Here is a 14,067-nt window from a genome sequence, read left to right on the forward strand (position 1 = left end):
TAATTTATGTCCTAAATTATGATTTATTCTTTATAACAAAATTAAAAAATATAGAGATTTTTATTATATTAAAATAAAATGAACACATATTATTTTACTAATTTAAATTGCATGCATCTGTATTGGGAGAGGATTCTGGAATGATTTCCTTTTTCCATTGGCATTGCATGTATTGCATTTAAATTTTTTTCATGATTTGTTATCGATCAAATTTACGTTTCACAAGACAACAATAACATATCGTTTGGTATAAATGATAAGATTTCGCATCTTTACTTCATCGACATTTGACAAGACTTAAACGATAACCGTTGTTAAAAATGACCGAATACGTAGCTTTCAATTTATTATTCACATTATTATAAAAAAAATTGTGAAACTTTATTAAGTTATATTTAAATTATGTTAACAGATGATATTTTTTTAGAGAATAAATAATATATAATATAACACGGACAAATATCATTTAGCCTCTCTATTAATTTTTTTTAAAAAAAAAATTCCACACATTACTTCTTATCTTATTAAATAAATAATCTCTTAAAATTCTGTGTTACAAATAATATAAATGTACTTTATTTTTAAAAATATATTATTTTAAAAAAATTTATTTTATTTTTTATTTTTGGGAAAGGCATTTCAATTACCTAGGAGACATGCGTGCTGTGATTTTTTTACCTAAAAAATCTGCAAACATCAGAGAATCAATTTTGCAGTAAGTTTCACATATATATCGAAAAGCAAAACAAAATTAATATTGGCCAATGAAATCACATCTTCACTGAAAATAAGACAGTTGGCATTGGGAAACATGTGTACCCAATTTTAGAAAGCACGACTTTGATTTTGTCAAAAATATTGGGAGCTTAAACAATTAAAAATATCTATCTATTTTTTTTTCTTTTCTATTATTGATTGAACTCATTTCCCCTTATATGCATAGTGTAAACTCTCGGATTAATATAATAATTTTCGAATCACGTTACTCAAGTAAATTTTATTAAAAAATTCTAAAAAATATCAATAAGAGAAATCGAACTTATGATCATGAGTAAATCGTTTACCTATCGATACAGAATATATTTGTAAAAATACAATAATCATACACAGACAATCGTGTGTCAAGCAAGTAGTTGTTATCATTTATAAAAAATCTCTTGTAATAATTAGCAAATAATTATTATTATTTTTATTTAGAAAGTAATTGAAACGTGATCATTGAATTGTTGTTTAATTTAAAATATTGAATAACATCTGATCATTAAATCGAACTTTTGGAAAATAGCGGGTATTTGATCTTATAGTAACTTTTTTTTATCTATATAAAAAAGAATACTCTTTACTTTTTAAACAAAAATTAATAGTTAAAAAGTACACAATTATAAATTAAAAGTAAAAAAATTATATGTTTAACGTGTGTGTCGAATAATTAATTTAAAAATAATGAAAGTTGTCTGCTGGATGCAAAAACTATAATTTAAAGAAAACAAATCATGCTACTGTTTATTTTTTTAATCGACTACAATATTTCCTTTTTGTATCTATTAATAAAGTGGTGGGACGTGGGCCCATAAATTTAGTATAGAAATATAAATTTTTAAGTAAATAATACTAATTTTATGTAAATTTTTGTGAGACCGTCTTACGAGTCAATTTTGTAAAACGAGTTTTTTATTTGATTCACTTATTAAAAAAATATTAATTTTTATGTGAAAAATATTATTTATTATTGTAAAGATTAGGTTTTTCATAGATTGTCTCACGAATCTTTATTCGTGAGACGGATCAATCATGTTCATATTTACAATAAAAATCATTATATTTGACATAAAGCGTAATACTTTTTCGTGAATGGCTCATATAGAATATCTGTTTCACAAAATTGACCCGTGAAACCGTCTCACATGAGTTTTTATGTATTGTAAATATATATATGATTAATCTGTCTCGTGGATAAAGATTCGTTTAAAAAAGAGGAAAAAATATTAAAAAAATATTGACATATTTATTTTTCGTGTAAGGTTGATGACCCTATAATATATATCTATACATCCATTGAATTTTGATACAATTTAAAATTGGAGAGACACCTAAGGATAGTGATTGATTGGAACGTTGTGTTTGTAGTTTTCGCACATCATCCTTCTCGTTTTTAATTCCTCCTACCTGTGAAATTACTTAATGCTCCCTCAATTCTTTATTTCTAGTTATAATTAAATAATCAATTAATAATTTCTACGGAAATTTTCGATAGGTGAAAAATGAAGGGAAAGACTCATGTGTGTAAACGAATTGAATCGGTTTGTAAAATAAACTCAAAAAATATTTTATTTTTATTTGATTTTTTTTAATTTATATTAAAAATTATCGAATTCGAATTGAACTTGAATATGTTTGATTTTTTTAATTTGAATTCAAGGTTGAATTATTTTGTATAGAGATGGGGATTATATGGTCTAAACCGAAAAGCGAAAATTCAAATCAGAAAAATGAAACTCAAACTGAACCATAATTTGAAGTTTTTATTTGGTTTTTTAACCTAAAACCAAAATTATTATAGTTTGATTATAGTTTTTTTTTATAACAATCGATCTGACTATTTAAATGTTATTTTTTAAAAAATTATTTTTATTTCGAATATTAGTAACTTAATATAATTTTAATAATTCAAATATAAATTATAATATTTATATTTATAATTTTTTTATTCATTGAATTTATATAACTAATTATAATTTTATAAAAATGGTTCAAAAATATTAGCAAGTCTATGATAAAAAATTTAAATAATTTAACTTTACTAACAAAAAATTAAAATGAAAGAATATAATTTAATTGTCAGTTATATAATTTTAACCTCCGAAACTAGGTCGAAAATTATTGAAACTGAATTTAAATGATTATTTTAAACGTTATATGATGAATTACTTGAATTTGTTTCTAAAATCATACAAATCAAATTGTAATTCTATACAATTGAACCCGACCGTAATAAAATTGTTTGATTATCAGATGAAATATTTCAAAAAACCTAAACATAATTTCATAAATATAAAAATTAAAATATTTTACGGAAGTCTATCTTTTTTCTCACTCATATTATTTTTCTTTTGAGTTGAAAGAGTGGTTTGTTACAATTATAACACGGATCTAATATCTCTTTCCAAACTTTAGATATTAATGTCATATAAGCTATAAATCATCGTCGTCTCTGTTTATTCCAACTCTAGGGAGGAATATAGGTGAAATTTCCCAACTAAAATTTTTTATATATTTCATTTATCATCAATGTCTAAAGTTGATATGATATAATAATCCAAGGCCTGAAAACACATGTTTTAATTTATGTAAAAGTATAACTTTTGTGAGACAATCTAACGAATCTATATTCGTGATAGCGGTTGACCCGGTCCATATTTGGAGTTAAAAAATAATAGTTTTGATATAAAAAATGATACATTTTCATAAGTCGGATGTGGTAGGAGATCTGTCTCACAAAATAGATATGTAAAATGGTCTCGTGAGTGTTTTGTGTTAATGTAAATATTGGGAGATAATTAAAATCCAATGCCAAGTCAACTAGTTGATTTTTTTTTTCTTTAGCTCAAATTCAATGTTTGGGGGTAAGTATAGAAAAATATGTGCCCCCATTGAAATTGTTGATTATCTACTATTGATTTAGCTATCTATTCCGAACTATTTTTTGACAGTATTGTTAAAAATATTAGATTTCAGATCACGTCAACAATTTTCTATACCATCTCAGTAATATCTATTATCATATCAGTTATCCAATGAAATGATAACTAAACTTATAAAATAAACAACTATTAAAACTAAGAACAAAAATTGACTAACTAAAAACTCAAAAGCAAATTAGACCAAATGTAGAATCAATTTTGTAATTTTCATTTTAGTTTCAAGGCTAAAAAGCGATGGATCCTATATCAATGGTAAACGTTTTCAAAAGAAAGGGTAAATGAGTAACTTCACCTTCGTAATTGGAAAAAATCGACTTGTTATATTCTCCCTTCAAGCTCTTCTTCCCATACACCTCTCTCTGCATAGTTTTCTGTAAATTCAGCTCTGATTCTGCACAGTAATGGGTTCGAGCACTCGTTACTCTTGCTCTTCTTCTTCCCAGATCACCATTATCCTCAACACCTCTTTCTTTCGTCACGAGTCTTAAAAAATATTCGGAATTCAAGAAATTCAGTGTTGTAAATTTTTTACAGCTGAAAAATTCCATCTTTTGAGAAAGATATGGAGAGTGGCGGGGTTTATGATGATTCCCGCGTGGCTAGTGTTTTTCTGAGGAATGAAATGATCCCTTGCACTTCTGATGTTCTTGATTCTCTCTGGGTTCCTAATTCTTCCCACCCTTTTCATGGTAATTTGATTTTTAGAAAAAAAAACATGGATTTTTTTGTTCGTTTTTTAGTTGTTTTTCTGGGTTTCTCGCCTTGATATTTTCCATGTCGTACAGTTTTTTTTTTTGTTTCTGATGTCATGCTCTGTGGTTTGCTCGCGTTTGCCACTATCAGCTAGTTGAATTACCTGGATCCAATGCTCGTCTAAAATGGAGTGAAAATGTTTGTTTGTTATTTGTGATTTAAATTCAATAATTTAGACTGATATATTTTCTTTTTTCATGAAGCTAATGTTTGAGTTTTTTTACTCCATTTTTTAATCTTGTTTTTCTTGATGTTGAGTGCCACAAATTTCAAAAATCTTGGATGCTTTTGTGGTGTTCACTGCAGAAGAAAAAGGAGACCTTTTGAAAACCAGTCAGTCTCTTGCTTTATTTGATGCCTTTAATCCTTTGATTTTCTTGCGTTGGTGTTGTGGTAAAGTAGCTTTTGATTTGAAAATTTCCCACAACGCCGCCTTCTTAGAATCCAATGAAAAAATGTGTATTCAAAGAAAAATTATTGTAACAAGATTTTTGTTTGCCTGTTTTAGGATCTACTTCAATGATGAACTTCCAAGAAATGAGAGCAGAAAACAGTATTGTCGATGATGGGAACCAAGATTTCGACGAATGCTTCCGCCAACCGGAGAAAAAGAGGCGGCTTTCGCCGGAACAAGTCCGGCTTCTTGAGCAAAGTTTCGAGGTTGAAAACAAGCTTGAGCCAGAGAGGAAGGTTAAGCTGGCTAATGATCTTGGTCTGCAGCCAAGGCAGGTCGCTATATGGTTCCAAAATCGACGAGCCCGGTGCAAAACTAAGCATCTCGAGAAGGAATACGACGTTTTGAAAGCAAGCTACGACAGATTGAAGGCAGACTGTGACACCCTTTACCAAGAAAACGAGAAATTAAGAAATGAGGTACTGGTATAACATTTAGGCACCATTTGGTACGAACGTCTTTTGATTTTTTTTTTATTCGTCATATCATACACTCTTTATCATCACATCTAAAGAACAAAGAGGTGCTTAATTGTAGTGACTCGGGGAATTTTATTTCGTTCAGCCTAATGACAAGTTTTGCATCAATGGTTTCTCACAAGTATATACCTTTTGACCACAGGTTCGTTTGCTAAGTGAGAAGCCTCGGAAGAAGCCCAAGAAAGAACCATATGATCCCATTGTTCCATCGAATGTCGAACCAGAGAAGCCGACTCTCACTCCAAATGCTGCTGCATTAAACATAACCCCACCAGATGCCGCGAGCTCGGCGAAAAGCGACGTTTTCGATTCGGACAGCCCCGATGGAAACCATTCGGCAATGTTGGAGCCAGCTGATTCTTTGCACGTCTTCTTCGAGTCAGAGCATTCTGATTTTTCTCAAGATGAAGATGACTGCCTAGGCAGAGGAATCCTGTCTTCTTCATGCTTCCCAAAACTTGAAACTGAATGGTGTGATGATTTGCAGCCAAATTCTTGCAATTTGGGGTTCCCTATTCAAGATCAAGGGACTTGGTTCTGGTCTTATTGAGCTCAAATTTGGTACAATTTGAATGGGATTTAGGCAAAATGTGTTTAAGTTTGTGCTATGGAAGTTTTTGTAAAATATGTTAGAATAAATAATAAATATTTTAGGAACTCTCCAACACCACATGAATGGGTCTTTGGAGCCTATAGAGCTTATGTTTTTTGCAAACTTTAATGGATGAAATCATTGCCTTATTCAGTAGAGTTGGTAAAGATTTCTCCGGAACATTTTCTTTAGATCTGCAACTTAAAAGATAACAATTTGAAGGTAACAAAGACTCATAAAATTATGATAATAGAATTGAAGTCGAGTCAATAGAGAATTATTTGTTTTAAGACTAATTTGTATCGTACATGATGTTTACGAGATGTGACAATCGTCTCTTAATAAATAACATCTTTTATATTTTGATAACAGCACTATAAATCACAAATTTCATAACCACAAATTTCATAACCAGAAAGGATATAACTCGTTTTTGTATATAAGAAAGAATAAGATAATATGTATGCAAGTGTTTGATTCAAGTGTGAAAAAAATCTTTTCAACAGTTGTTTGTTCTTCTCTTTTTTAATTTTTTTGCATGTACATGATTTTTCAGCACGAGGTGTCTTTTGGACGAGAAAGAATCATCAAAAGACACCATTTGATTATGAAAACTCGAGCTATTAACCTAACTATTTAAGAAACATCAAGCCGGATGCTGGAGTGACATGTCTTTCACTGTTCGGAAAAACTCCAAGCAGTGTGTTGGCGCTGGGGTGGCCGGACCATCATGGCAGTGCCCCACGAGCCGAGGGTTCGGGTTTGTCCTCGGTGCTATCATTTTTTCTAACTTTTCGTCCTGTCGTCGCTTAATTTACATTCATTAAGCATATAAATTTCAACAAATAGAACATGTTGCCTCGCAAATATCTTTTTTCCATTCGATTCGCATTTTAATATTGATGGATACGGTTTTTGTGTAATTTTTTTTATATATAAGAAAATAATAAACATAAAACTAAATGGTAAAATCCGTATTTTTAATGTAGTTTGGTGTTTGTATGGTGCATTGTCTAAATATCGAACNTTTTTTTTTTTTTTTTTTTTTTCTAATCATCGAACATTGTCTAAATAACAAACTTTTTTCTAAATATCGAACAAATCTACAGAGAAACATGGTGAAATCATACGATTATAGATTCTCTCTCCATCTCATGATACAATGTTGAACACTCATAAATGTTCGTCTAGCAGCACTATTTATTTTCATTACTCTCAAGTGTGAGAGTAGATGTCATATAAGTCAACTGTTAGTTAAAGAATTTATTGACTCGTTTGTAATAAACAATCTTTATTTTAATATAATGCATTATTTCATGGTTTGTTATTTCTTTATCTGTATACCCATGTGATCAACATAGATAAAAACATTGATTATACTTTAATACAAATGAATCGTAATTCGATGTTGAAAGTCATTTGTAAACACTGTATAATCTAAATTTGTTCCTAGTCGATTCAGCCGCCTAAAACATGGATAAAGGTCGTTTGAGCTCGAGACTAGCATCTGTGATGTTGTGTACCGCGTTTCTTGATAAGGGTATAAATATGTCTAAACACGCAGATGGGTAGTCATATGATGATTATACCGAACTGCCCTCCCTTAGACTTTTCAAGTGGTTATCATTCATCGAGAGGATAAGTCCATGGTTGTAATTGTACACCATTAATCTTTACGACTCAGGACAACACTGACGCTCTATATTATAGGGCTGTGCTTTGACTCGTTTACCGACTCCATGAGGGTCATCAGGTGGCGAGATTGGGTACAGTAACGACACATATAGGAGTCCGTGCATTGTAGTCGGGAATTCACTGTTCACCTACGGGTGTGGATATACTGTGTGATCTGATGAAATAATAGTGCATGGAATATCTGGCCAGAGTAAGAGATGTATATTAGGGAATGAGTTCTCCAATTGTACACGAGATGCCACTATTTATTCTCAAAGATGTGTCACACTGTTATCGAATTTTTACGCAACCCTCGATAAACCAATGATTGCAGATTCGATCGGGATATATGAGATGACTGGACCGTACTGTACGTTAATCATAACCGACTGATTCTTGCAGGCACTATCAGTGATACTAATCATAACCGACTGATTCTTGCAGGCACTATCAGTGATACCTAGGGAATCATGGGGCGATGTTATTAGACGCTCTTACCATGATTCGATGTGTTTATATGATTTCTGAAATTCTCATGATCAATTGTTGATACATAGAATGAGGCAAATTAGAGTAAGCTCGGATAAATGATTATGTCCTGAATCACAAAGAGTTATGAACTCACGGCTAGCTTTATTCCTGAATCATTGAGGGTCACACAAGCACTGGATTATTTTGTCCTCGTTGAGATAATAAATTCAAGGAGTTGAATTTATATAAAACATTGAGATAATAAATTCAACTCCTTGAATTTATGACTATTAAATTTTGGATGTAATAAATTCAAGGAGTTGAATTTATAATTTAAATATTAAATTCAAATGTTGAATTTATAAATGATTTAAATTAAATGTAATGGATGTATGTATTATGGGCTTGTAGGAGTACAAGACCAACATATAAATTATTAAGGTTTTTAATTGGACTTTAAAAAGATTAATTAATTAATTAAACTAGTTGGACTAGAATAATTAATTGATTAAACCCATTAAGTATTTAATTTAATTAATGGGTCATAATCTTATATATATGTATATTAGGTTTAGGGTTAAACACAATTAACTCATGCAATTTTCGAAACCATAGCCTCCAAGCCAAGGGATTTTCGAAAATCACCTCCTCCCATTCTCTTTGTTTTCGGCCACCATCTCAACGTAAAATCTTTCTATACTTTCTAGTGTAAGTTAAAAGAGAAACAAGTAATCCAGTCGTGAACCGGATTAAGAGATTGAAGAAAGAAGATTTGAAGAAAATTCGTAGGGATATACAACAAGAGCTACGTCCGCTTATACCGGAGTAATTGGAGCCAAGTGAAAATTGTTCACTAAATATATATATTAAACATCCTATGAATGTATGTTTATTAAAACCATACGAGTGCTCAAAACAATATCTTGAATGTCAAGATTTTAAAAAAAATTAAAAAATTCTGCTGCGTTTGGACACGAGAAAACACGATTCACAACATCAAGAACTCACGTTGTTATCCGAAAACATAGGAAGTTGCATTTGGAATGATATATTTTAATTTCATCGATTTCAAATACATTTTTGTAGTTTTAGATAAGCAAGAACATAAACTTCAAATACACTATTATATGTTTTTATATGTTTAATGTAAATTTGGAAGACTTCAAGTTCACGTAATAATGAAGGCATCTATAATTCATTCTTTTCGTAACTAATGTGTAAATAAGTAACTTATTTATTTAATATTTTATCTATTGTTTTATTGTTAACCATAAAAATTATAATTGAATTACATGGATTTCAAATCAATATCCCCAAATGCACCTTAACTTTGCATTTGGATTGATGAATTTCAAATACATATACTTCAAATATATTTTTGTTGTTTAGATAAGTAAGACCATAAACTTCAAATTCACGCTTCACATGTTTATATAATATTTCATGTTAATTAAAATATATTTCAAGTTCATCCAATAATAGTGTCGTTTAAAATACATTATATTTGTTATACTAATGTTTAAATAAGTAACGTGTGAATTTGAAATTCGATCGATTGTTTCATTATAAAGAATAAAACTATAATATAAATTCATGAAAATTTCAAATCTATCTCCCCGAACACAACATAAATTCTGTTGTGAAAAAGTAAAAATTTACGGTAAAAAGTAAAAATCTCAAACTCTCAAAATTATCACACTACACACTTTATAATATTTTTCTCTCTACTCAATTGTGATTTTCTTCACAAATGAGAGATCTATTTATAGAAAATCTTTACAAATAATCCAAAAATAAATTACATCATTACCTTCATCATCACACACAAATTTCAATATTCAACACCTAATTTTACCTAATTTTCAACATTCAAATATTCAACATTCAATATTCAAATATTTAATATTAAAATAATAATTTTCAACAATCTCTATTGTGATGATGATCATAATGATTGTCTTCATTACGTGTTTTTATACTGACTCGTTAAAAACCTTACTAGGAAAAACCCATTGGGATAGAAACCATAGTAAGGAAAAAAGAGTGCAGTCATGTAAACTCTCCCTCATGTTGACACGAACAATTTTTCACAGATTTCGTAAATTGCACATCCCAATATTATATATGTGCTTTCTGAATGTTGTCGTAGGAAGTGCCTTTGTGAAGAGATCTGATGAGTTTTTACTTGATTGAACGTGACGAACATCAATATATTTATTCTTCTCAAGCTTCTTGGTGAATGCGAAGAACTTAGGAGGAATATGTTTAGTTCTGTCGCTTTTTATGTATCATTCTTTCATTTGAGCAACACATGCAGCATTATCTTCATATAGTATCACATGCTTCTCTTCGAATGATAATCCGCATGAGATTTGGATATGTTGGGTCATTTATTTTAACCACACACATTCACGGCTTGCTTCATGTAGTGCGATAATCTCGGCATGATTTGATGAAATTGTTACGAGTGTTTGTTTCTGTGAACGCCAAGAAATTGCAGTGCCTCCACGAGTAAATACATATCCAGTTTGAGAACGTGCTTTGTGTGGATCAGATAAGTATCCAGCATCGGCATAACCAATTATACTTGGATTAGCATCTTTTGAATACAAAAGTCCCAAGTCTGTCGTTCCTCGTAGATAACGGAATATATGTTTAATTCCGTTCCAATGTCTCTTTGTTGGATATGTGCTAAATCTTGCCAATAAATTTACGGCAAAAGATATATCAGGCCTTGTACAATTTGTATGATACATAAGGGCACCGATAGCACTTAGATATGGTACTTCTGGACCAAGAATATCTTCATCATCTTCACATGGACGGAATGGATCCTTTTCTATGTTTAATGATCTAACAACCATTGGAGTACTTAAAGGATTTGATTTATCCATATTAAAACGTTTAAGGATATTTTTTATATAATTTGTCTGGTGAAAAAATATTCCACATTCTTTTTGTTCTATTTGTAAACCCAGACAATACTTGGTTTTTCCAAGATCCTTCATTTCAAATTCTTCCTTCAAGTATGAAACAACTTCTTGAATTTCCTTATTCGTTCCAATAATGTTTAAATCATCAACATATACAACAATAATTACGCATCTGGATGTTGTTTTCTTAATGAAAACACAAGGGCATATTGATTTATATATTTACATATCTCTTTTTTATCAAGTGATCACTTAGCCGATTATACCAAATTCGACCGGATTGCTTTAACCCATATAATGATCTTTGTAATTTCACATAATAACATTATCTGGGTTTTAAACCTTGTGCTTCAGCCATCTTAAATCCTTCAGAGATTTTCATATATATATATTACTATCAAGTGATCCATATAAGTAAGCTGTAACAACATCCATAAGACGCATTTCTAAATTTTCAGATACCGCCAAGCTAATCAAATACCGAAACGTAATTGCATCCATCACGGGAGAATACGTTTCTTCATAATCAATTCCAGACCTTTGAGAAAAACCTTATGCAATAAGTCGAGCTTTATATCTTACAATTTCATTTTTCTCATTTCGCTTTCGAATAAAAACTCATTTGTATCCAACAGGTTTTACACCCTCAGGTGTAAGGACTATAGGTCCAAAAACATTACGTTTATTTAGCGAATCCAATTCAACCTGGATGACATCTTTCCATTTTATCCAATCTTGCCGATTTTTACATTCACCAAAAGATTTTGGTTCATTATCTTCATTATCATTTATGATGTCGATTGCCACATTATAAGAAAATATATAATCAATTTCTTCTATTTCTTTTCGGTTCCATATTTTTCCAGTATTAATATAATTGATAGAGATTTCATGATTCTCGTCAGTTTGTGGTTCTGACATAACATTTTCATCATCATGTGTTTCTTCAGGAACAACATTCTCTATTTTGTGATCATCANGGAATTTCAATTCGAGCAGGGGCATTTGCAGCATGTATATATGATTTAGTTACCCCTTTTGTGTCTGCAAATGCATCTGGTATTTGATTTGCTATTCTTTGCAAGTGCACAATTTGCTGTACATCTTTTTCACATTGTTTTGTTCTTGGATCCAGATGTAACAATGATGATACATACCATGTAATTTCTTTTTCGGTATGTTTCTGTTCTCCCCCTAACATTGGGAAGATTTCCTCATTAAAATGACAATCAGCAAAACGTGCTGTGAACACGTCGCCTGTCTGTGGTTCAAGATATCGAATGATCGATGGACTATCATAACCAATATAAATTCCAATCTTTCTTTGAGGTCCCATTTTCTTTCGTTGAGGTGGTGCAATAGGCACATACACCATACATCCAAAAATTCTCAGATGAGAAATGTCTGGTTCTTTACCAAATGCAAGCTGCAATGGGGAGTATTTATGATATGCACTTGGTCTGATGCGAATTAATGAAGCAGCATGTAAAATTGCATGTCCCCATATAGAAATAGGGAGCTTTGTTTTCATAATCATTGGTCTAGCAATCATTTGCAGACGTTTAATCAATGATTCAGCCAATCCATTTTGAGTATGTACATGAGCAACAGGATGCTCAACAATGATTCCCATAGACATACAATAATCATTGAAAGTCTGGGAAGTAAATTCACCAGCATTATCAAGTCTAATTTTCTTGATTGTATAATCGGGAAATTGATTCCTCAATTTTATTATTTGAGCAAGTAATCTTGCAAATGCAACATTTCGAGTTGACAATAAACATACATGTGACCATCTGCTGGAGGCATCAATCAATACCATAAAGTATCTGAATGGTCCACATGGTGGATGGATTGGTCCACAAATATCACCCTGAATACGTTCAAGAAACATTGGTGATTCAGTTTGGATTTTGGCTGGTGATGGTCTTATAATAAGTTTTCCAAGAGAACATGCTTTACATTGAAACTTATTATTCTGAAAGATCTTCTGGTCTTTCAACGGATGACCATGTGTATTTTCTATAATTTTTCGCATCATTGTTGAACCAGGATGTCCTAATCGATCATGCCAATTAGTTAATATTGAAGAATTATCAACTACCATGTTTGATTCAATGGGACTTATATGTGTATAATGCAATCCAGTAGGGAGCATTGGTAGTTTTTCAATCACATATTTCTTTCCTGATTTATATGTGATAAGACACATATATTTCTCATTCCCTTCATTTATTGTTTGAGTATCATACCCATGGGAATATATATCATTAAAACTCAACAAATTTCTTTTCGATTGTGGTGAATACAAAGCATTATTGATCGAAAATTTTGTACCATTATGTAACAAAAATTGTGCTTTACCACATCCTTTAATCAAGTCTACAAGACCTGATATTGTATTCACCATTATTTTTGTTGGTTTTAGTTCCAAGAAATATCTTTTATCTCGGAGGATAGTGTGCGTTATACCACTATCAGGTATGGAAACTTCAGCTTGGTTCATAGCATTTTCCATATTTGAACTTCAAAAAAATATGCAATGAAATAAAATTACTGACAATACATTTATAAAAATAAAATACAATACAATACACACTATAAAACATTATCATATGAGTACATGGAAAAATAAAATATTTTACATATTTATTCCACCAGCAAATTAATCATTGTCTGAGAAATCAATCAGAAAATCTCCAGCATCAAAATGAGTTGAATCACTCAAAGGTTCACTGTGTTCAGCGAAGTTGGTCTCCTTTTCTTTCCCTTTTATTGATTCTTTATAAAGTTTGCAAAGGTGCTCAGGGGCTCGACAAATACGGAACCAATGTCCTGGAGTACCACATCTAAAACAAGAACTTTCAAATCTTTTTGAGTGATTCTCATTAACACTCATATTCTCATGATGCCTTTCAGTGGATGGTTTGGGACGCTCTTTTGAGATGAGTTATAGAAATAACGATTATTTTCAAAACCACGGCCGCGTCCACGACCACGACCACTT

At 30.9% G+C, this 14,067-nt stretch overlaps 1 protein-coding gene across 1 annotated transcript; it reads left to right on the top strand.

Annotated features, from left to right (window-relative positions):
• Positions 1-4,059: 4,059 nt before the first annotated feature.
• LOC140965168 (homeobox-leucine zipper protein HAT5-like) lies at positions 4,060-6,128 on the top strand. Its single transcript, XM_073425263.1, has 3 exons — positions 4,060-4,390; positions 4,963-5,327; positions 5,530-6,128. The coding sequence occupies exons 1-3, from the start codon at positions 4,264-4,266 to the stop codon at positions 5,935-5,937; spliced, it is 900 nt and encodes a 299-aa protein (XP_073281364.1). The 5' UTR covers positions 4,060-4,263; the 3' UTR covers positions 5,938-6,128.
• The last annotated feature ends 7,939 nt before the right edge of the window (positions 6,129-14,067 follow it).

Source organism: Primulina huaijiensis, chromosome 18 (genome assembly GCF_012295235.1).
Source record: "Primulina huaijiensis isolate GDHJ02 chromosome 18, ASM1229523v2, whole genome shotgun sequence".
Lineage (NCBI taxonomy): Eukaryota > Viridiplantae > Streptophyta > Magnoliopsida > Lamiales > Gesneriaceae > Primulina > Primulina huaijiensis.